Source organism: Pagrus major, chromosome 23, assembly GCF_040436345.1.
Source record: "Pagrus major chromosome 23, Pma_NU_1.0".
In the NCBI taxonomy this organism is placed as follows: Eukaryota; Metazoa; Chordata; class Actinopteri; order Spariformes; family Sparidae; genus Pagrus; species Pagrus major.
In genome coordinates, this window is record NC_133237.1 from 18,872,357 (window position 1) to 18,896,316 (window position 23,960).

Sequence of the window (23,960 nt, forward strand, 5' to 3'; positions counted from 1 at the left end):
TTTAAAGATGGAGCCTTTTTGGGGGTTTGAGGATAAATTTAGTTTTGGGTATTAGTGAAGTTTGAAAGGAAAATGTTGATGCGCCTGCCTGTCTAACTTCGCCATCAGACCACAGTGACTTCATTCAGTTTAAAATTAAATTTTCAGTTTAAGATCAAAGTACCAGAACTCATGTGTGTGGGCTTGCTGAGGGCGTTGTGGTTGATGGTGTTGACAGTGTGCAGAGAATGCCTCCAACTCCAGCTACACCGCTGCTGCTGCAGCTGTTGGTGCTGCTGCTGCTGCTAGTGTCACGCTGATTCAGAAAAATTCCTCTGTGGCAATTCCCTGCTGGTTAGTAAGTTATGGGAAAGAAAAGAGAAAGAAAAGTTATTTCTTTGCTGAAAATTGGCTCTAATACACTTGATTCACAACACTGGAGAGCGGCAAAGGATCATCATAACAACTTTAAGTGTGACTTATGTTTAGTTAAACTCCCAAATCACAGAGAGCTGACACTGCAATAGCTCGGCAAATTTAGGGATTGGTGTTAACTGCAGACATCGATGGGAGATCACAGAAATGACAGAACTGAATATTGTCAAATACAGAAGCTTCATGATATTCATCTGAATTACCAAATTGCAAATTCAGATGTCATTTGTTTTTGTGCTTAATTATTTTTCTTAATTATGCTACAATGAGTTAGACAAATAGAGCTGATAATACAAAGCCAACTTGCTTTCAATGACTTAACAAGCATGAGACCTACACACTCTGATACAGAAGGTGGCAGTATGTCATTTTAAAGGTTGCCTGTAAAGGGTAGAAACAACAAGTGCTGCATGCTGTTGTAAAACTTGGCTGTACCTAGGTAGAATTTGGGTTTCCTTTCTTATTCCATTGCAGATTAAATAAAAAACAAGATACCATCTTGGGAGCCTCACACTAGGGGCATATTTGAGACACAGACAGAAAGAGAAACACCTGGAAAAGTATTCAAAATGGCTTCTGTGTTAATCCCCGCTACAAAAGGTGTCTGAAGGACCACATTTTGCCACAATGACACACTCTGAACTGAAACTGAAAACATTACCAGCTGTACCTGTCACGACTGGTAATTAAGACAAAAAATAGCTACTTTAGTCCGATTTAGCACATAGTCAGCAAAGTAACAAGTAACCAAAATTATCAAATAAATGTAGTGGAGTGAAAAGTACAAGAAGAAATATTGAGTAGTGAAAATAATCCATATCGTGCATCCCTAAGGAATGGATTTGGAATCTGCAAGGCAAAAATTTGAAGTCATTTCCAGCCCAAACATCAAGCCTGTCATGTAAATTAGGGAGTAATCAAATGTAAAATCTAACTCTTATACTGTACAATGTCCAGGTGAGACAATACGGGAAATGGAGCTTTTAATGTAGTAGAATCAGGTCTTTATTATTAAAACATTTTATTATTAAACACTGATTTAGATAAAAAATGAAAGAGAGTGTCAGATGAGTCAGAATTTAAGCACGGTATTTTCGTTCTGCTCAGATGACCATTTTGCCACTTGCCATTTTTGTACTCAGATTGTAGACAGACTCTTCTGTACACTTGTGTTGGTGTGGGAATGAAATACAATAGCAGTTTGTTATCCTGTCCTCCTCACTGTGTGTCTGTCTGTCTGTCTGTGTTGTGTCAGTGGATGTGGCTCTAAAAGTAGACTGCAGCTGGATATGGGAATGATTAAAGGATGAACTTGAGACCAAATGGCCAAAGTGACTTCAGCATATCTCTCCAGTGATCCTAGTTCCTGCATCATTAAAATTGTATTGGGAATTAAGTAATCAATTTTTCAGTATCCCTTTGCATATTCTGGAACGCATTAAATTCCCAGTTTGATCAAAACTAAGTCTGCTCGCTGACATTTACCCTCAGATTTCAAAATGTCAGACACTTCTGCTACATCTGCCTGACACTGTTCCCTTTGGGGCTTTTACTTTTAAATCCAGATAATGTCAGAGAGGTTACAAAATGTAGGCCTTAAACCCACATGTATGGAGTTTGACTAATTGCAGATGAATTTTCCATGATCACATTTTAACAGCAGCTTCGTGGCTGCCGTCTGTGGCATCTCAATCGCTTCACCTCAGCACCCTCGTCTGGCCTGGCTCAGCGTCAGCTCATTGTGTTGCTGTTTCTCTACTATAACCTCTGGCTGAACTATTCTGAAGTTTCCTCTGAAGTTCGACAGCAGAAAACCTTCTAAACTCTACTTAATGTGTGTCATAATAAAATAATATTTATATACAGTATATTTGATTGACCTGCATAGCATACTTTCTCCACTCTTTTCTGAGCAAGCTGTCATGAACACAACACCATTATGCTATTTTCCATACTATTCTCAAGGCTGTTTCTCCGTGCGCAGGCGTGAGCATGGTGGTTGAGTAGAGTCTTGAAGGTTATATACAGCACATCTGACTAATGGCCCGGCTCTCTGTACATGCTCATGCTAATCACTTCTCTGATTGATTGTGCTGCTCCGAAGCACTAATAGCATCATTAGGCAGAACTGTTGTGGCAGTCTCGGCTCTGAGCTTTCCGTTCCCTCGCCGAGATTTTCTTGATCCTTCCTTTCATTATTTAGAAAGTAGATCGGGACAGGTTCATTTTAAAAATAATTGGCTTTGATTCCAGATAAAGACAAAGTAAAACGTAAATCCTTGACGGTTAAGGTTTCTTATTTGTTCCACCCATGCATGTCGGTCCATCTGGAGCTGCTGTTACCTTGGAAACCTCGAGACAAATGTGTTGAGAAATGACAACAGAAAAATGTAACTGCAGTCACACTTGTAATCATTAGAGAGATAGTGGAACATTGGCACCTGGATTGTGTTTGAGCACAAAAAAAATGCATATTTTGAGGAAAACTTACATTGTTATACAACAATACATCAGATGTAGTTATTATTTCACAAAACCCTCCACCTCAGTGTGGTGTCTCCTTCTTCTGTTGGCACAAAATGGCCTCCCTGACAATCCTCAGATGCAGCAGGGGCGACTCTTCACGGTGCAGTTCGACAGCAGAGGGATGTCTCACATGAGCAGTCAGCCGTCAGAGCCAACAGGATCGACATGCTGCCCCTTACCAACTGTTAAATTCGGAAAGGGGCTGATAAGTACTGAGTCACAGTCTAACACACACGAGAAGCTTTGAACACGGTGGGAGTTGTGATACTTGTTACAGTTGGCATGCTACAGCCGTGATCTCAGGAATCCAGTTAGTGCAAGAAAATGAAGAAAAAGTTTGGTTTCTCATACCTAGCCCCACATCAGTTTGATTAGTGGAAAATGAAATGCACTTCACAGTGAAAAGGAATGAATTCTTCGACACAGAACACAGAAGCATAATAATGGACACAACACCAGGGTAGAACATTACTGACTCAAAGTCTTTGTAAATAAATTACTGCTGCAACTAGTGATGATTGAAAAATGCTGAAAATTGTTTATGACTTTTCACAAAATCCTTAAGTGACGTCTTTCTTTTGCCCAAAAGCCCAAAACCCAATTTCATTCAGTCCCCTGCCAGTCTACATAAGACAGAGAAAATGAGTAAGCCATCACTGTTTAGAAGCTGGAAATTGGTTAGTTGTTTAAAAATTATTAAAAAATACCTGCAGAATAATTTTCTTTTGATCAGCTATCAGACTTTTTTTTGTTTGTTTTATAAAATGCATTTGATGTTTCTGCAAACCACAGATGCGTTGAAATTTGTACGTGTCACACATACCACAGTGACATTTCTACAATATATGTCATATCACATACACATACATGTAAATGAGCTGACTTTCATGTTGGGAGGTAAAATTACTGGCAGTAGCTCACAAGACCACTTTTCAGTGGGGTTTTGACATTTGTAACATTGTGGGTACAGCAAAAAAGCACGATATGGCAGAGAAGCACAGTGAATAAAAAGTGAAGTATCCATCAAGCTAAAGATCCTGTTAGACCAAAAACTAACCTAATATGCCAGTGAATAATTCATTTTCCAAAATGTAATATTCAACAACTTGATCATCCGACAGTATCACGGCACTGTGTTGAATTTCTTCTATTTCTTGCTTCCTGGTTCTCAAAAAATGTTCCAGTACTTTGTGCTTGGTTAGGAGGAAACCATCCAAAACTTTCAGTGTTTCTGGAAGCAACAGGTGAGTGATTGAGTGACTCACTTTCAACATATTTCTCATCATCATTTAACCAAGCAACTGAGAAAAACACATGAGAATCAACATTTTAGTCTGCTTTTGAAGCTAATGTGAAGCTGAAAGCATATTGATATTGCACAAATGTAGCATTAAATTTAATTGGATATTACCCGGCAGCCATTACACCTCCATAACCATTCCCTCATTCGTCTCATTAATTAAGAGGATGAACACATTCCTGTACTTCTTGTCACACATGATTGTTTCTGCCTTCCTGCTTAGGCATTGACCTAAAGCTACTCTATTAAAAATAGAGTTCGACAGTATTATGTTTAGTGCTCAAGCTGCTGATGTGCTGCTCTCAAACGTCTGTTTCCTGTATAAAACATAGATGGTATAACTTGTTTTCAAAGGTTGATCCGCTGACCTCATCGTGACCAGAGTTTGCAAAGTGAGCACGTGGCCGAGGGGAGCTGTAAAGGGCAGGAGTGCGTGTGCAGAGTGCGGCTGGGATGCTGCCAAACTGTCAGAGAGTGTTTAGGTAGTGTCAGCTGGGGGAGATTATTAGTTTAACCAGAGCTGATGTTATAATCATAGGGATGAGAATCCAGCTGGATAAACAAACTACCAATTTGATCATAACAAAGACACACTTATTTAAGCATGCATTTAAAGGATCCATTCAGCCCTGTGAGTACCCGCCAGGCCTTCATTAACATGGCACGTTCACGCTCATGTTAAAACACCTGCACCTTTTTGTTGTGATTTGTTGCTCTTTAAACTATAAAAGGCCTCCTGCTCTGTCTAAATGTGAGCCAGGTGTGCGGCCTGATCTGTAGCAGCTGCTCCCAATTGTCTTTAAATCAAAAAGATGGTGTTGGTTCAATGAAAAGAAGTGAAACAGCATGAAATTATGTGTAGTCAATTGGTAATTTCAGTATCAATAGAATGAGATAAAAAAATACACACAATGACAATATCTCTGGTTCTGCTGCATCAGCTATTTAAAAAACATTTTATACTTACAACGTTATTGGAGTTCAATGCTAAACAGGTAAAATTTTAAACATGGATAAGAAAAACAAGATTTTATTGTGATAAATTCAACTTTAGAAAATGCTAAGTTGTTCCACGCCCAATTTAAAAAATACAAACAAAACATCTGATGTATGTGTGGTGAAGTTCATGTCCTCAAGCTGCAACCCAGATTCCAAAAAACCTTAAATAAAACAGAATGCAATCATTTGCAAGCAGACAATTACGGTGTAAAAGTGTTCCCTTGTTTGAAACGTGTTGCTGGCATCAAATTCATCCATCCACCATCTTCTTCCGTGTATCGGGGGTCCAGTCGCGGTGGCAGAAGCGACATGGAAGCAGGGTATTCCCTCCGCCCAGCAAGACTCTCCAGCTCCTCCTGCGGGACCCGGAAGCATTCCCAGGCCAGATGAGACATGTTATCCCTTCGGCAAGTTCTGGGTCTGCCCCAGGGTCCCGTACCAATTGGACGTGCCCAGAAAACCTCCAACGCAGGAGGCATCCTAATCAGATGCCTGACCCATTTCTTCTTGACGCAGACGAGCAGCGGCTCTACTCCAAGCTCCCTTAGGATGTCAGAAGTTCTTACCCTATCTTGAAGGCTGAGACGAGCCACCCTATGGTTGTGATCTCAGTCTTTCGATCACTACCCAGAGCTCATGGCTATGGTAGGGGTTGGAACATAAATGGACAGGTAAAACATAAGCTCCCTCTTCAACACCATGGTCAGGCGTAATGCAGGTCAGGCTACACCAAACAGCCTGTCCATCTCACACTCCTATTTCCCGTAACTTGTGAACATGACCCTGAGATAATTGAACTCCCTTGCTTGGGGAAACAGCAATTAACCCCCAACCCTTAGGTGGCACATCACCATTTTCTGGCGGGGAACTCGGAGGTGCTGACTTGTCACCCTGGCCGCTTCACACTTGGCTGCGCCTTGAGATCCTGTCCATGAATATCACAAACAATAAGGAGAGAGGGGACAAACTTGGCACAAAGTCAAGCACGTTTTCAGTGGGTTGGGCGAGTATTAAATAGAGAATAAGCATATGTTTACAAAAATCAATAAAGTTCACGAGGCAGAACATTAGATATATTGGCTTTGTACTGTTTTCAATTGAGTATCTGTCAGAAAGAATTAGCAAATTATCACATTTTGTTTTCTTTATGTTTTACTCTGCGTCCCAAATGTTTTGAAATCGGGGGTTGTGAATGTTACGAGGAGAGTTAATTGAAACCAAAAGAAATGATGTGCTCAGCAGCTGAAGTGCAATGTGTCAAGCAAGCCAACATTTTTCAACATAATTGAGCAAACTTTTATTGAGCTGCACAGTTTTGTCTTCTGACCATGGATGTTAATCACATATTAATTAAAAACATGCCAATACCAGATTTGTTGGGGTAACATTGCAGCATCAGCAGCTGCAGCTCTGTGTGGCCTCCAGGCACCCTCGAGCCAGCCGGACTGGAGTTGGTTCTCGATTGATTAAGCTAAAAATTAAATGCATCTGCTATTCATTAGTTAGGATGAGCTGTTAAGTTATTTCAATCGAATTGTTGAGGAAAAAGACACTCATTTTGGGCTTGTAAGGAAAAAATTCTCATTATGTTTCATTCGTTTTCATTAGTATTTTTGAAATGCATTACAGTTATGTGTTTTGCATGTTCAAGTTCTTGGTTATATCCTTTTCTAAACCCCAAATCCCTGAAGACATCATTAGAGATTTATGTAGTCTAATGTTACGTAATCAAAATGTGACCCCTACCCTGCAACTGGAGCTGTCGAGGTCAATAACACTGCAGCCAGAAATCTCCATTAGATATAAGTCATGAAAATGAAATCTCTCTTCCCTACTTCATACACCAGTCCCCCTGTGGATTCTTCTTACCCTCATCAGGGATTGTTTCGTTCCTGCCTGAAGCTGAATTACAGCTCACTGCAGACTCCATCGTGGTTAAATGTTAACTTTTACCCGCAGAGGCTTTTTTTTGTCATTTCCTTTGAGTCATGTCACCTCCTGCCCCGACACAATTGGCAGCGCCGCCGTCGACAGGTAGACTGAACTCAGCTGTGATTCTTCCTGTTCTGGTTGTGGATTTTTTTTTGAAAATACTTTACAAACGAAATGAGTAAACGGGCAAGTGCAAAGGGCAGCTTTTGTATCGTTTCATCTTCTCTGTGAATTTGTCAAGTTTTCTCTTGTTTAGGGCTTCACTGGCATACTTTAAATTGTTTTTTGCAAACACTGAGAGGGGTGAGAGGAATGTGACCTTCCTGATAGAACACTGATAACTCATGTTTATGAAAACAACTCTAAATGTGCTTTGTACCAAAAGATACCAAAGGCAAAATATTTTTTCCTTTCAATCTCTACAAAACGGATAACGACTTAAAATGCTACATTTTCTCTGGATGGATTCCCTAACTTGTTATCTTTTGTTCTCTTCCTTTTTTTGTTATTAAATTGAAGTGAAGACACATACACTTCTATAAAATTGCATCATGACTGTGTGCTATGTTAAAGGTGCCACTTGCACACATGTAACTCTCACCCAACTCTGAGGTTAATTTTGTTTTAGTGTTTTAGCCTCTTTCAGCTTTTTTGTTTTTGTTTTCTGGCTGGCAAATTTACTCTTTGGCTCAGTCTTCAAGCTTGTTTTAGCCCTAAAATACTGCTGTTATCAGTGAGCAAGCTTTAGAAATCCACTCTACATTACACTACAGACAGACAAAGTTAGCAACTAGTTAAGCAAGCTAAAGAGCCAGACATTGCAACTGTACCGACTGATAGTATGTCAGTGTTGTGTACTCAGCTTGTTCTGCTGCACCCAAGTGGCCACTTGGAGGAAATGTACTTTACTTAATGAACATACGGTGAGGAGAGGCAAAGAAAAGACGAGAGGATAAAGACGTCTCTAGTGAGTGCTGACTTCAGTCAGAGGTAAAACTCAACACCAAAAAAGGTTCTCTGTGCCTATTTTTGCTCGCTAGCTTGCGAAAAATGTACAACAAAGTGGGTTTTGCTATCTCTGATGTAATCCAGTCACTCAGACGAAAGTGATTTCTGCTTTAATATCCCTAATGGCCTCACTCAGATATGATTTGACATTTTACTGAAAGAGCTGCATGCTCACCCAATATCTGGCACCTGGTGTTCAAGAGGAAGCAGAGAGGGAGTTTAAAAAATTATGATAGTGAGGAAGAAGAATATTGCACAGGCTGCATCAATGATTATGAAACTACTTTGTTACAGTAGTGAAGCGTGAGTGAAGCTATCCTCTGCTTCGTCCTCTTCTTACGGTGAATCTTCTGACAAATTTTCACATCTGTTTCATCACTGAAGGTTAACTGATTTCTGCAGTATGTGTAAAAATATCTGGAGCACACGCTTTGACTGACAGGAAGTTAAGTTGGGAGTCTCGTTTAAAGGTGACCATATGCTGTATGTAAAGGGTTTGCGTGACATTAATATATTCATCCAGGCTGCTGACACTAACAAACTCAAGGAGAACCTGTTGCTCAGATTACTGTTGTAAGATGGTTTTTAAATCTCTTTTGGAAAGATTTTTGGATAGACTGATCTAAAATGAGAAAATCGATCCTCTTAGCGCCTTGACATTGGATCTTTCGTGTTCCTGAGGTAATTCTGTGCATAAGGATTGAAATAGTACATAAATTATAATTGTCTTCGGTGGTACAAGACGTGCATTTAATCTCTCTCTCGCTCTCTCTCTGCATGTGAATGTTTGACCTTTTGCTGCTGCAGGCTTTGACATTAATGTGACAGCATTCGATCAGACTTTTACTGATTTGATATGGAAGGTACAAGGTCTGACCTGGTGTGATGGCTGTCGTGACTTGTTACATGAAAGTGACCAAAGTGCCTTTTCAAACATGAGATTAAAGTGAAAGTGCATGTCTGAAAGAGGCTTTCTGAATATCTTACCATAGTCTCCCCTCATGCTTAACACATTTCTTCTGCAGGCAAAGATTTTTAATGCCAGCATAAGCCAGCAGTTGGTTGAAGGTTGAATCTTTAGCACGGACTAAAACAATACTGATCAGCGCTGCAGCATCCTGTGTCTGCTGAGTGTGTGTGTATATATATATATATATATATATATATATATATATATATATATATATATATATATATATATATATATATATATATATATATATATATACATATACATATATATATATATATATATACATATATACATATAGTGTGTGTGTGCTTTGTTAATCCACCCATAGAAAAGGCACTAATGATTGCAGCAGATCCAGCGTTGAGCTCCGCAGTGCAACATCATCAGTGACAGCAAATCCGAGATGATGGACAGGCCCCAGCAAACCGTCCAGCACCTCATCACAAAGGAAGCCATTTCTAGATCATTCTACGAACCCTGACAACAACTATTAGATGAAATGACGATTAAATGAGCCGCTACCACGAGACCATCAATCATTTGACTTAATCAGTGGCTACCCAGGGATTTATCCTTTCTGTTCATTTAAAAACCGACGAGTACGGGGAGAAGGCAGAAGGTGAAGCCAGCCCCAAGTGTAAACTCTTTTTTTATTCCACCCAGTTGACAAATGTTACTGCAGTCAGAATGAAAAAACTCATAAAGCAGAGAAAAGCCATTGATTGCTTTGCCTGACATCACTGTCATTTTAAATCAAGAAGGGGTTTTGATGAATCGCGGTCTGCCACAAGATGGCGGACACTGTTTTTATTCACCACTCTCATCTTTCATGTACTTGCCAGTGTCACGGCCTCACCTGTGCTTTCACTGACAAGGCCAACACAAAGTTTGTTCCCTTATCAATCATCTCTCGCCCTCCTCGCGCTTGACTCCAATTTTTGCCGAGCCACTGTTGTGCTATCATCCAAACATTCCAGGCCTCATTAACATGAACCTATGAATGTTTAATTGTGGTTTATATTTACAGGCTGCTCTCTCACGGCCAGTTTACCGCTATGTGTCCTTTGATCTGAGACAATGTTGTTGATTAAAGCGTACGGGAATATTTTATAGGAAATGCAAGGCATAGCATCGCCGCTACAGAATGCTGTGTAATTGTATCCGACGCTTGGGTTGGCTATAGCCCTAATTAATCAGTGATTTCCCTTATGTTTTAGAATTGCAAATTGGATATGTTGAGCCTTTGAGCTGTTCTTTACACCGACTGCATAGCTGGACTGAGAAACCCTCTTTATGGCTCCAAGCTAATTATTCAGCCTGTGGATCCAGGCTTTGGAAGGCTGCCTCTGACTCTAGCTGTAGGCTGTGTGTGTGTGTGTGTGTGTGTGTGTGTGTGTGTGTGTGTGTGTGTGTGTGTGTGTGTGTGTGTGTGTGTGTGTGTGTGTGTCATTGTGGCATACAGTAGGTGTTAGAGGGAATAAGTGTATGTGCATGCATTTGACATTTCTGTGTTCCTGTTCTTTGTATTTAGAGCAGTTATGCATTATACATGGATGTATTTTACTCTTTCAACATTTTCACAGTCCTGGTTCTGCTGTTTGGGAACAATGTTTTTCATTCTGCGTGCGTGTAATTTGCACGAGGGCGTGCGCATGCAGTTTTGGGTCTCTGCATTAATTGTTTTTGTCAGTGTGAAAGGTTTCTTTAGGCTCATGTGTGGGCTTTATTGCTCCCGAGTTAAAAATGTCTTTTCGTCACATATTCAAAGATGAGGTCACAGGCAGTTGCCCGGAGGTGCTGCCGAACATCCAGTCAAATGATGAAAAGAAAAGAGCGCGTTCAAATCAAGATAATGTCAAGCTACTATACTTAATGACGTTGCAGAATCTTGTTACAAAACTCTTTTTAGTATAATTTTGTTAACCTTGGTGATTCATGCCATAGAACTGCAAAATTGACCAAAATTGACCTGTGATAATGATTCAGAACTGGCTGGGACAAAATATAAAGAAGCAGCTGTAACACGGGTTTGAGTTGCTATTTTCTATTTCTGTAGAAACTTACGGCATCTTAGGCGAGCTCAATGTAAAAATGCTCAAAATGAAATAGAAAGTGCCGTTCTTCATCACAATGAGAGAAAGTGCCTTATAGCACTGAGTGAACAAGAGCAGAGTTGGTTCAGAATCTTTCTGTGTACTCGTATTGAAGAAGCCCATTTATCTTGACAAAGCATGAACTAAAGCTTTACCAGTCACGTCGTGAAAAATGGTACAAAAAGTGGGTTTTAATGAGAAATTAAGTAAAAGGATATTGTCCTTGGACTGAGTATACTTCAGCGTTGATGTCATGTGTGTGTTTGTGTATATAGGGAGCCTCTTAGGACACGTTGCATGATTAAAATACTGCTCAAATACAAGATATATTAAAGAAATAGCACTGAATTCCAACAGTAATCACTGTTATTGGGTGTTTGGTCAGTAAGCCATGCTTGATCATGCAGTAAAAGACTAAATACATTTTCTGGCATCACTTCCCACTTCATCCAGTCAGGATAGAGAACTCCAAAAAGAGGGCGGTCCTGACTGCTACTGAACAGGATCCTCCTGTTTGCTGCTATGTCTGCTGATTACTGCTCCACCTTTATGTGGTGACATGGAGAACAGGAAGGGATTATTACCTGCTAAACAGACAGGAAGCTAGCTTCAATTATATGCAAAAAATAGTTAAAAAAGGGAAAGAAAAACAGTAGTCTTGAAAAAAAAAATGTATGTACCAAATTTCCATATACGCAATCATAATTTAGTAAATTAAAACCTTTAATATAAATTATTAACTTGTTGAGTACCTTTTCTTGGCACTAAAAATCATTTTTGAAAATGACAACTACAACAAAATTAATAACAGAACTTTTTGCCAACAAAGTAAAAAGTAACCTTGCGATACATGAGGATAAAACCTTGGTACAATGGTAACTGTATACATCAAAGATGGCAACAAGTCCCAAAATACTTAAAAGAAAATTGGCACTGTTAGAAAATTAAAAGAGTTTATCGAAAACTGAAATGACTTAAGTGTTTATTGACTAAAACTAAAATGAAATGTCTAAAATTAATACTTTAAGTCTTCAATTCTATCATAGTTCCAAGCCCAACTTACTTAAAACGCCTGTGAAATACAAATTTTCATTAAAAATATGTATTGTTAATGTATAATCACCCCATCCCACACCATTTTATTTACATATAATTTGTCAACAAACTACTATAAAAGCTCCAAAAGTGGAAAAAAGCTAGATAAAAGCCAGAAAAAGGGCTGTATTGCTGCCATGTCTAGCTGTTCCTCCGCTTCTACACGCAAACCCCCACATTCATGCAAACAGCAGTCTCTAATTGCACGGTAGCCGTGCAGCTCGGCAGCAGCAGCAGACAAACAGAGGGGGGCGAAGGACAGCACGAGTTAGCACAGAGAGAGACAGGCGCTTTCATCAGTGACGGGCTCACCGGCTGCATGGACAGAGCTGTGGCGCAGGAGGAGGAGAAGAGGTGCAACGGGAGGACAAGCTGCCTGTAAACCAGAGCAAAACAGAGGAGCAAAACGAGACCGAGAGAGAGGGAGGGGGGAACAAACGGCGAGAGAGAGGGAGAGGGGAGAGAAGTCATTTGGAGAAGCGAGAGGGAGCAAGCTGGATGGAGCTGACAAGGACACAGAGGGAGGAAAGCGCACAGAGAAGCCTTCCCTGACGGGGGAGAGAAGTGCGGGAGTGCGTGCACAAAGTGGAAAAGAAGAAGAGCAGGAGGAGGACGAGACGGAGCCTGACAGGAGGTCGAGTTTACGGGGCTTGACTGACACGAGAGCGAAGAGGAGGAGGAGCGTGAGGGCAAGTTGATGGATTTGATTTGGGGGGAGTATTTTTAGAAGGAGGAGCGGAGACATGAGAGGAATATTGAGATAAGCGATGCCGTCTTTGAGTGGAGGAGAAAAAACCAGGGAGGAAGAAGAAGAAGAGAGAATAACAGGAGAAAGAGGAGAAAAGAGCGAGAGATGTTGAGATCAGAGTGTGACAGAACAGATTATCTCTGGTCTGGTTTCCTGCAGGAAACTGCCGTGAGTGTATGTCCATGTGTGCGCATGAGTGCCTCCGTCTCCATGTGAAAGTGTGTTATGGCATGTTTCTCACTGTGGCTGTGGGGCTGTGAAGCAGGTCCGTTACAAGACGAAGCTACCCCGTGGTTACCCGCAGGACCTAATAACACTGGTTGAAGCCAAGTGCTGGGAGAGACGAGGAGCACACCAGTGACATCATGAGGAAGTCGAGGCGTCAAAAGTGAGACCGCAAAGTGGGACAGAAAACAAATGAGCACAGGAGACTTTGCAAATTAAATTAAAGCTTGTACTTAATACTGACAAGGAACTGATTGCTGCCTCTGGCTGCCGAATGCCTCTGCAAAGGCAGTGAAGCCAAAAAACACATATACGTAACTCAGAAGAAGAGAAACCACAGCGCTGGAACAAGGCAAGCTCTACTCTAACAGACTGCACCACACCAACCAATTCCCTCGGCTGTCGACTCATTATTTTAATTACCTTCCCTTCTTTCATATGTTTTTTTGTCCTCCCTGCTTAGCCCTTGGTATTTTGTATTCCGTCCTCCTCTCTCCCTCTCTCCTCCCCTCCCTCTTCCTCTTGCGTTCGCTCTCTGTCTCATCCTCTCTTGTTCACTGTCACACTAACTGCGGTGGATGCTGGAATCACTCATGTAGAAGCCACCTTGCTTGGAGCACATTTGCCTAACTGATTTTTTTCCCCTTCCCCTGCTGAGTTGGATGATTGGAGCACGCTCAGATTGAGGCACCAGGAGAGATGACCAACAAGTAGCTGCTGCTCAGTGTATCAGAGAGGAGAAGACGACTTCAAAACACAAAGATTTCCTCAAGCGAACTTCTGCGTGTGCATAGAGAATATTTACATTTTAGACCGCATGGGTGATTAGAATTCGTGAGGCCAAACACATATCCAGGTGTGGATTACAGTAGTGGATTTATCCTGGAGCTACATGTGGGCCCCAGCCCCTGAGGCCTGGCTGGGAAATGAAGCCTTTCCCGCGGCTGTAGGAGCGCTGTGGGCAGCTATGGCCCTGGAGGGGCGCTGTCTCAGACGGGGATCCCCGGCCATGATCATAAAAGGTCGTCAGCGACGTCCTCCAAAGCAAACTCTGGCTCGGGTGACTTCCACTCTGCTGTCAAGGACACGTCTGCATGGCCTGAGGCATGTTTGCGTCCCTGGTGGCTCTGTGGGCCGAAGGGCCTTCTGGCTACTGGCCTTCTGCACCTCCCTGGGGCTGCTTTTATCCTGGTCCTCCAACCGCCTACTTCACTGGCTTTCTTTCCCCACATACACACGGGTCCACACAGAGTGGGCTAAAGAACTGGCCTTCCCCGCAGTCACTATCTGCAACAACAACCCCATCCGCCTCTACAAGCTCACCAAGAGCGACCTGTACTTTGCCGGCCACTGGCTGGGCCTGCTGCTGGCTAACCGGACAGTGAGGCCTATGATTCTGGACTTGCTTCAGGAGGACCGTCAGGCCTGGTTCAAGAAGTTGTCAGACTTTAGGCTCTTTCTGCCACCCAGAAACTTTGAAGGAACCAACCTGGAGTTTATGGATAGACTGAGCCACCAACTGGATGACATGCTCCTCTCATGCAAATACAGAGGAGAGCAATGCGGCGCTCACAACTTCTCTTCTGTAAGTCCAACTTCTTCTGTTGTGTTTATTTGAACTCTTTGCATGAAAAACACTCCAGTATCTCCTCTTGTACTTTCATCTTCTTACAGGTTGTCTAGAGTCCGTTACAAACGCATTGCATCATGCTGACATAAAAACTGCCTCATTTCATGATCCTTTCATGAAGTTATAAGGCTATAAATAGTATACAAGCTGTCATAAGTTCCTGTTATAGCTAACGTTGAAGATTAGCAGATACGTTACTACATGGGGCAGTTATTAATTCGCCACCACAGCTCTTGTTAAATGAATGCTTATATAACAAAGATAACAATTGTATCAAGCTTTTGCAGAGTAAAAAATGGTAGCCATGGTCTTTAAATAACTTGGATAAAATAGGTTAAATATGAGCACGTAGCCAGGCATAGCTACAAACCCTCCATATCTAAAAGTTCTGTTTACAGCACTGTGCAGCCCCCCCCCCCCCCCCCCCCCAGAGGAGTTTACTGCCTCTGCGTCTGATCATTCTCATATCTGTCTTCTTTTCTGTGTGGGCGGTTGTAGGTTTGGGGATTTGCGTGCCCACTCTTCCTTGTGCGCTCCCCTGAATCGCCTGAACCATGGCAGATGTTTTCTCTGCGGAAATGCAGACGCTCAAACTGTCTTTGAAGATTTTCTTTTTTGGTGATTTCATTTGTGTTCTTTTTGCTCTCTGCCACTGTGGCCTCAGTGTGAGTGACTGACTGAGGGGGGGATGAGAAATGGCAGATAAATACCTGTGTGGAAAGGTTGCTGCTTTTTTATTGTGTGTGCTGCTTTGGATTTTGTTGCCCTCTCTTTTCACACTGTAAAATTATAATATATGTTTATCAAACCCTACTTTTTCAGCAATTACCATTTACTATATTTGCATTGTTGGCTGTTGTCTTCATTGTCAGTGGCAGTCTTGAAATCACTTCAAATTGCTAACCTATGCATGAAATCCCAGAGATTAAAACAAAACAGTGTATGCATACAGTAGAAAGAGTGTCGCTAACTGACGCTTTGGGTTGGCGATGACCCAATCAACCAACCAAAGGCGTCAGTATTTGATGATCTGAGGATGAGACGCAACAACCAAATATCTTTCTTCAAAAAGTTGCATTTTGCATGGATTTTACACATCTTCAAGTCAGTTTAAAGGTGTTGGAGACTATTACTGCAAAAAAAGTCATAAGAAGCCTTTCTGTGGTCCCAGAGGGAGCGGTGCCAGTCTGATACATCACTTCAAATGATGTCACTTGAGTTTTAGTTTGTAGTAAGAAAGAAAAAAGCTTATCAGACCTCTGTAGCCAGCTACTCTTCTCTGCTTGAGGCTAGCAGCTAAAGGCTACATCATGGGTCTAACATGGATCTATTACAATCTGGATACAGCTTCAGACCAGAGCCCCATTCATTCCTGTTAAAGCTGCTCAGTGGCACAGGAAGCCAAAAAAGCTTGACTTGAAAGTCTTTTTGGACCCAAGTGCATCAAATGATGTTGCAATTACACAGTTTGTCCACGGCAAAAGTTGGCTTTGGCTCTTTTTCTGGAGACTTGAGCTACTTAAGCCGCTTTTTGCACATGTAGTCTGATCTTGCAGAGAGTAAAGCATGGTTGCTGAAAGGAACATCTACTCTGTCTTCATCATGGTTTGCTTTCATTTTGATCAGGGAGAGGGAAACGCAACTCTCCCTGATAAACAATAACCCCAAATAAACAGTTTGTTTGAAAGTGCTGTCAATATATCTGTGATTCCATCACCTACATTTAATTAGTCTACATTTAATTCTCTAATAATACTGTATCTGACTAGCAGGGTTTTCATATTTGGATGTGAATATAAAATATCTGACCCACAATTATTGTTTCCACACCTTCATAATGGAAGATAGTCAAGTTTAGAGGTTGTGGCACTGGAAACAGCAGAGCCAGCTGTTCCCTGTGTTATCTGATACCTGTTTGCCCATTCTCGTGTTCGCTTCGTGGCGTTGAACTGCACAAAACAGAAAATCGTTCTCCTGTTGTTCTTCTGTGATGTTGAGAGCACACAATGACATGATTGCTATTTGAAGGCAGCATGATCACAATGCTGACAACCACGATACTCAACCAAGCAAAGAAAGCACTTAGTTCCCTTCAGTAAATTGCAATATGTTAAATCACATGCCTTGTTTGTTATTTGTTTTTTTACAAGCACGTGGTCAGCAGTTGTTGTGCTAACATGTTTTGATTGAACTGGAAGATTTTAATTTGTCCTTCCACCTCTGGTGGGTGGTGCTGCTCTTTATGTCCATTTTATTCAGTCTCTTTGACCCCTGTCAGAAACAGGTCGAGGTGAGTCAGCCCACTGCCATGCAAATGAAGCACAAATCTGAACTATGCCCTCAGAATTGTATCCATTAGAGAGACATAATCCAAATCAAATGTTGATGTTCAGTGCAGCATTGGAAAGGTTGCTTAGGTTTGTTGATGTGCCTGTTCTGTTACCTCAGTCCTCAGCAGTCAGTTGTTATGTCAAGGTATTGCATTCAAGGTTGTGGGTTCACTATCACAAGTGCTATTACTATTGTGCAGAAGCAGCTTGCCCAAGCTGGAGGATTTTCTGGTAAGAATGGATCAAGCTGTTGGTGATGGAGGGAAAATTGTCCTTTGAGAGCTGTTACTGTGCAAACCCTAAACAACCAGTTGGTACAATCACTCTGAAATATCGGTAAATCCAAAGGGGGTGAGACCATGAAGGGCAGGCTTGCTGCAGCAGCCCTGCTACAAACACAATAACATTGTACGGTCTACTTAATGTTGATCCCAAACCTACTGAGACCAGTGAGTTTTCGTAGCCGTATGTTATAGATATTTTGGTTGTTGCATTGTGTGTTGGATATTGTCAGCCCTCTGCAGATGCCCCAGTCCTGCCTGCTTCCTCATCTTGATCTACCTCATAGGGGGGCTTCATGCCGTTAACGGGCCCTCGGTGGTTTTGCTAATCTCATTAGCCTGCTGCTGCAAGTCAGCAAAGACTCCCCGAGGCCTGTTCATTATCACTGCATTTAGAGCACTGTCACTCCAAGACCAAACAGGATGCAACAACCAGATTAACACAGGATCGGGAACGCACGCATCGGCTTGTGATTAGATAAAGAGAGTCCTTGTCTTGTGTGTGTACAATTTCATAGACCTGCACGCATGATTTTTTTTGAGAAAAGGGAAGAAATCCAGTGATGATAGAGGTTCGGTATTACAGGCTCCAGAGTACAGAGGATGCTTTGAACTGCCGAGCAGCGGGTGGCTTGAGGGGAAAGGAGGAGTAAGGTACAGCCAGAGGTTGGGAATGAGAGATGGTATAGAGAAAAAGCATCTGGTTGGGAATACAAATGTGTCCCATAATTCTGGCCAGCCTCTTGCAGCAGCAGGATTTCATGTGCTGAATCTACTGTATCCCAGTGAATGGAAACCATTGGAAGGCGGGACAAATCAATAAATCTATTAGCTCCGTGCTGTAGTTTATGGTGGTCTTTTCTGCTCCCTCATCTCCAATACTGATATACTCTCAGCCGCCCCACAGCTAGTCACAACTTCACAGCAGGGGATAACAGAGCTGGAGTCAACTGTTCAAACCATCCCCGATAAAATGAAAATGATACCATATCAAACCACGGCTAGCCAAGCCTCTCTCTGCGAAGCAGATGTACATCTCCACCTTTCCCAAACTCCTTCGAGGACTAGATAACTGCGCCTGCACTGACAAATTAAACAGCACTCGGAGGTGGAGAGCAGCACCTAATCACACTCTAGGCAGGGTTAGAAATAAGGTGAATCTCTTTGCTTGGCCACTGTAATCTATCGACTATCTCTAGAGGAGTCTCATAACTGCAGAGCCACAGTTATGCTGCTTAAAGTGTTTGCTCGGATGTGTTTTAGAATTATGAATTATAGGGGGACAATACTGTGTGTCATTCAGTGATATTAATGTTTGGGCTTTCTTTATTAAAGCTGCTGTAATATTTTATTAGATTCTTAATGGATCAAATGTGGAAGGGGTCACTTTGAGTGATGAGCCCACAGAGAATTACGGCCCAACTCTGCATTTTTGCACAGCTGTACGAAGCACTTTAGCATCATTCAACTCATTATTTTTCTTTTATGGCCACAACAAAGTGTAAATGTTTGGCATTACGACCATTTTGTTTTGTTTTGTTTTTTTGTTTAATTTTTATTTTGAAATCCATGTTGTATTACACCCCCTGACAGAACAAATGGACATCCAGTCATTGGGGAAAAAAAGGTACTTTTACAGGAGAGCATCTTGTCCCAGGACTAAAGTCTCTCAGCTTCATTTCCTTTGGAGTGAAGTCCATTTCTTTTCATTTTCAAAGTATGACTATGAAGAAAAAGACATAACATAACAGTTTGGCTTCATTTTCATTGCTTATTTGTATATTTTCCCTTGAATTACACGCCCTTTTGTTTTTTGCATTCTATTCTGTTTCTGTCTTCTATTGATACTGAGTGTTAACATGAGCATACAATGGATGTTGGCTTTGGCTGCTCTTGTCTCACATCGTATTACTCATGGATTGGTGGTCTGTTTCATGGAATCCCTGCTTTATAAGAGGGTGGCTTCACAGCTCAACTGTACAAAGGTTAATTGATTGAAAACCGTCTGCTCTGTCGGATGTGTTTATGGAATATGTTTCAGAGCTGAAAAAGGAAGGTGCATGTGCATCATAGATTTTTCCTTGCATTGTTCGGTCAGCAGACCTACACATCTTATTGACTTATTTTCAGCTCCACCTTCTATTTTCATTCTTCAGCTGCTCCCCCCCTATTTTAAACAATATGAATGCATTAAGGAGACTAACAGGGTCTTATTTGCAGAAGTACCTCTGGCAAATCCTGGTCAATCCCCTGCTGTTAATTCAGTTTTAAGCACACCCAAGTAATAATACAGGTCTCCTCTCCTCTGGTTTGTCATTGACCTTTTCTGTAGGATTTGGTAAAGCAAAGCCATAAGCTATTGATCTGTCTTGAAATGAACAAGAGTGGGAATCAGTCGGAAGCAGCTCCAACTACAGCAATCTCATTAACACAGGTGGCCCCACGCTTAGCACGCTCTGAAACCCCCCAATCCAATTTCCCTCTACAGAGCATATGGCTTGAGTGGTTTCATGAGGTCCAACTACTACAAACCATAACAGCGCTGTGTCTTAATATGAATGGCCACGGCACAGTTTGTTGTTTGTTGATGCAGCCAGCATCCAGTAGCTGTTTGACAGCGAGCCATAGGCCATGCTGAACAGTCACCTGAACGCCCCGGTGTAATGCAAGCCTTGAATGCAGATGAAAAGATTATACGCGGTTAGTATTCATAAGGTCACGTCAATGCATAAACCACAGGACTTGTAAAAGGTTAGTGTTTGAAATAGAAAGCTAATGGATGCTGTTCTCTCCCATGAATACCATTAGCTGTAGCTGTATCCAATCTCCACTGCACCTTATGACAGACATGCAAAAGGTAGAGCAGATAAGCTCCCACATGCTCTCTATGGGTGCCATACTGTAAAGGAAAAGCATTTGTGTTTTGTATTTGAAAAACGTGTATGTACGGCTTGTTTGACCTTATGTATCACCATTCACAGTTTTCCCTCACGGCTCATCCCCTTGACATACACACAAACACATCCCGTACTAAAGATATGCACATAACTGCGCCCACGATAACAATCTATATTCACTCTTTGGTCCTTTGGGCAACAAACACCCACCAACAGGATTGCCTCTTCTGCCTTCTGTGTGCGTGTTGGTGAGAGGGGGCAAGTATGTAAATGTAATGGGCACAGTATGAGTAACAACCTTTAACATAATACAGTACAACAAACACTACAGCAATAAAACGTTCTCAGAAATTACCCAAGAGTTGCATCAGCAACTTCCTGACACAAAGTCAACTAAAACTAAAATGTATCAGCCTTACCAAGAAAAGATTTATTGTAGAGCTGCTGTAATCGATCGCTTTACTTTGCAAAGATGTACCTGTGTTAAACTGTGCAGAGTATTCCAAACTAAACTTCTCACCACCCACACTGCAAAACTTCTCAGCAACTTCAACTTGTTAGATCAGTGGAATTACAGTAAATTAGATTTTCAGCTTCAACTCAGGAGAAGTTAGAACGGCAAATTATCGCATTGATGAGTTTGAACTTGAGATGATGATTGATTAAATATCCAACTCAGCTCATGAAATCAAAGCACCACTTCAGTGTGTTTTGGCATTTTTATATTGCATATTTTTCTTAATCATTCCTTGACAATGTTGATCAGAGTGTTTGCCTCATATTTCTTCATATAAAAATAACTAAATAATTTTGTGCTCAAACTCAACAAATTTAAGCTGTCGCTAAAATGGAACGATTATGTATGACTTTAGTGGAATCTGAGTAACACGTCGTCCTTCAGGTCTGGCGCACTGAGAAGAGAGTTTTAAAAGCCGTAAAAGCACTGGCAGCGTCTGCGAGGCAGGGCTTATAAGAGTAATGTTGCTCTTTTAAAGGTGCAGTGTGTAGGGTTTAGGGGATTTAGGAGGCTGTATCGGCAAAAATGGAATAGAATTTTCATAATTACACAATGTTTTCATTGCTGTACAATCACTTGAAAATAAGAATCATTGAGTTGTCCTTACCTTAGAATGAGCATTTTATTCCTGCAGAGGGAGCGGGTCCTCTTCTATGGCAGGGTCCGCCACTTTGCACTGCCATGTTTCTACAGTAGCCCTGAACAGAACATATTCTGTCATATCATGCATTGTGTTTGGGTTCATGGCGTGTTCACAGCTCATGGGATGGATTTTAGATAAGGGAATGAGTCTAGCATTATGTTTGAAACCAACTGAACACCCCCCAAGTCTAAAACCATGTCCATTAAAGTTGGGTTTATTCTTCCAGTTGTAATTATGACTTGGGGGTTAACGTGACGATAACTCTGATATGACATGAACGCAGCAAAAGATCCTTTTTTGTCTCAGATGAGTTGCATTGCCCTCTCCCTGATCAAAATGAAAGCAAACCATGATGAAGACAGAGTAGATGTTCCTTTCAACAACCATGCTTTACTCTCTGCATACAAGATCAGACTACACATGCAAAAAATTTGAAAAAAAGAAAATGTAAATCAAACCTAACTACACTGGCATATCTCATCTTAGCTCGCTCGATTTTTTTAAAATCCTAAAAACAGGACTAACATTATAAGGCAGGAGCTCACTCATATTTTTTATCTTGAAAAGTATTTTTCAGTATAGTTATTACATGCCATTTTTCTTCACATAAACAACCTGTTAGTGCTTGAAAGGCACAGAGACTGGGAACAGGGCTGGCTGTGTCCACGGGACTTGTTTGGCGGAGCAGTCACCAGCAGACACTAATATGGGCTTCCCAGCGTGTGATACTGGCTCTGTCTGGCTCTCCTCATAGGTGTCCCTTATCATGTGACAGGGCAGCAATCATCCCGCAGCCATGAGCACACAAACACTCACATAAGATGCAGTCAGTGTGAAGAAAATGGTGCAGCTGACTTCTGCAGCACATGATCTCTTACTCATACTTCACACTTCTTTTTATTTTATTTTTCTGTACGTAGAATCTACAGTCTTGTATAAAAGGTTAATTGCAACAGCACTGAGAGGCACGTACACAGGGTTTCATTTGGTGAAAGTTACATGTTGAGCATGTTGGAGACGAGCCAAGAACATCCTTCTAATTCATTACATCCCACACACTTTCTAGACTTTTCCTCTCACTGTGAATGTGAAATCTGTCAGGGTGTTGCAGTCCCCTGCGGTTATTACAGCTCACATGTCAGATGACTGCGTGCTTTTGACCTTCCCAGCGCTGCTTACTTCTATATATCAGGCATTATATTGTGTGGTTGTGCGTGGGCTGAAGTCTTTAGAGAGGAGCCGAGCTCTGAGGATGCTCCGGTCAACCTGCAGCTCGACATCAGAAGGCAAACATTGCAGATTCTGTCACATTATAGATATTAACCCTCCTTATCACGCTCGGTTCCCTCATATGCATTACAAGCATCTGACTTGATCAAAGACATGCGGATCATAAAGGTGCTGGTGTCAGCCACCTTAGCTATGTGCAGCAAAGTGAAACAGCCATTTCATCATATTGTTCTTGCTCATATCAGATTTTGCATGCGATGCTTCGACTACTTCGGCCGGGAAATGTGCCTGCTGGCAGAAAGTTTCTGGTGCTATCTGTCAAAAACAGATAGCGCTTCTTTTACGCACCACTAGTTTTCTTTTCCAACTCCAAATCCAGAAGAAGTCTCAAGGTGTGAGAAACAAGATTACAGCCATTACCCACTCCCCCTCTTCAATTACTGCTGCCTCTGTGCCTTTCAGCAAGCGTCTATTCCCAACCTCCTTTTAAGGACGTGTGCACCTGCCTGCAACTGTTGCTGCAGGTCACACTCCTCTGAGCAAACCTGTTTAAATTTTGGTTTAAAGTGAAGGTCCGCAGCAGAGGCAAACGTGAGCTGACTTCAAACGGCAGACAGATGTTTGTTCTCGCCTTGAATCTCACAAGACTTTGAAGCAGGAATCAACAGAGCGATGCAAGCACGTTCTCCCGAGAGTCTGTTTTAAGGTTGTGCATCTTTAAGGGAACCTCTTTCTGCTGATACTGCTTTAGCGAGCACATACCATCGTACCGCACACTTTATACACTGCACATACATTTCCCTCATAGATCTTCTGACTCAAAGATCCCCGGGGCATCCCAGCTGACCCTTCCTGACGTCCTGGTAAGTCAGTTGTGTTGAACTGGATGCAGTTGATGTCTGACTTAATCCATATTTTATAGCTTTGCTACATGTCAGTAGCTCAGTATTGGATTCTCACCTCGCCATTTAGATCCATCAGCTGCAGAAGCTGGAGAAATGAAGCACAACACAGTGTGTGTTGCCAAGTAAAGATAGCTCTAAGTGTGTAGTTAATCATCTTACACACCAAAAGATTAGAGCCACTTAAATGAGTCAGAATACGTTTCCCTTTTTTCCG

The 23,960-nt window shown here is 41.7% G+C and overlaps 1 protein-coding gene across 2 annotated transcripts in view; it reads left to right on the plus strand.

The window, feature by feature from the left end:
• asic2 (acid-sensing (proton-gated) ion channel 2) overlaps positions 1–23,960 on the plus strand; it is a 362,875-nt gene that overhangs the window by 228,436 nt on the left and 110,479 nt on the right. The window contains exon 1 of one of the 2 annotated variants that reach the window (XM_073494604.1): positions 14,206–14,898. The exons of the other annotated variant lie outside the window; for it this stretch is intronic. Within the exon in view, the coding sequence (XP_073350705.1) occupies positions 14,206–14,898 (693 nt within the window). Of the gene's footprint in view, positions 1–14,205; positions 14,899–23,960 lie in introns of those variants that run through there. 2 annotated transcript variants of the gene reach the window in all.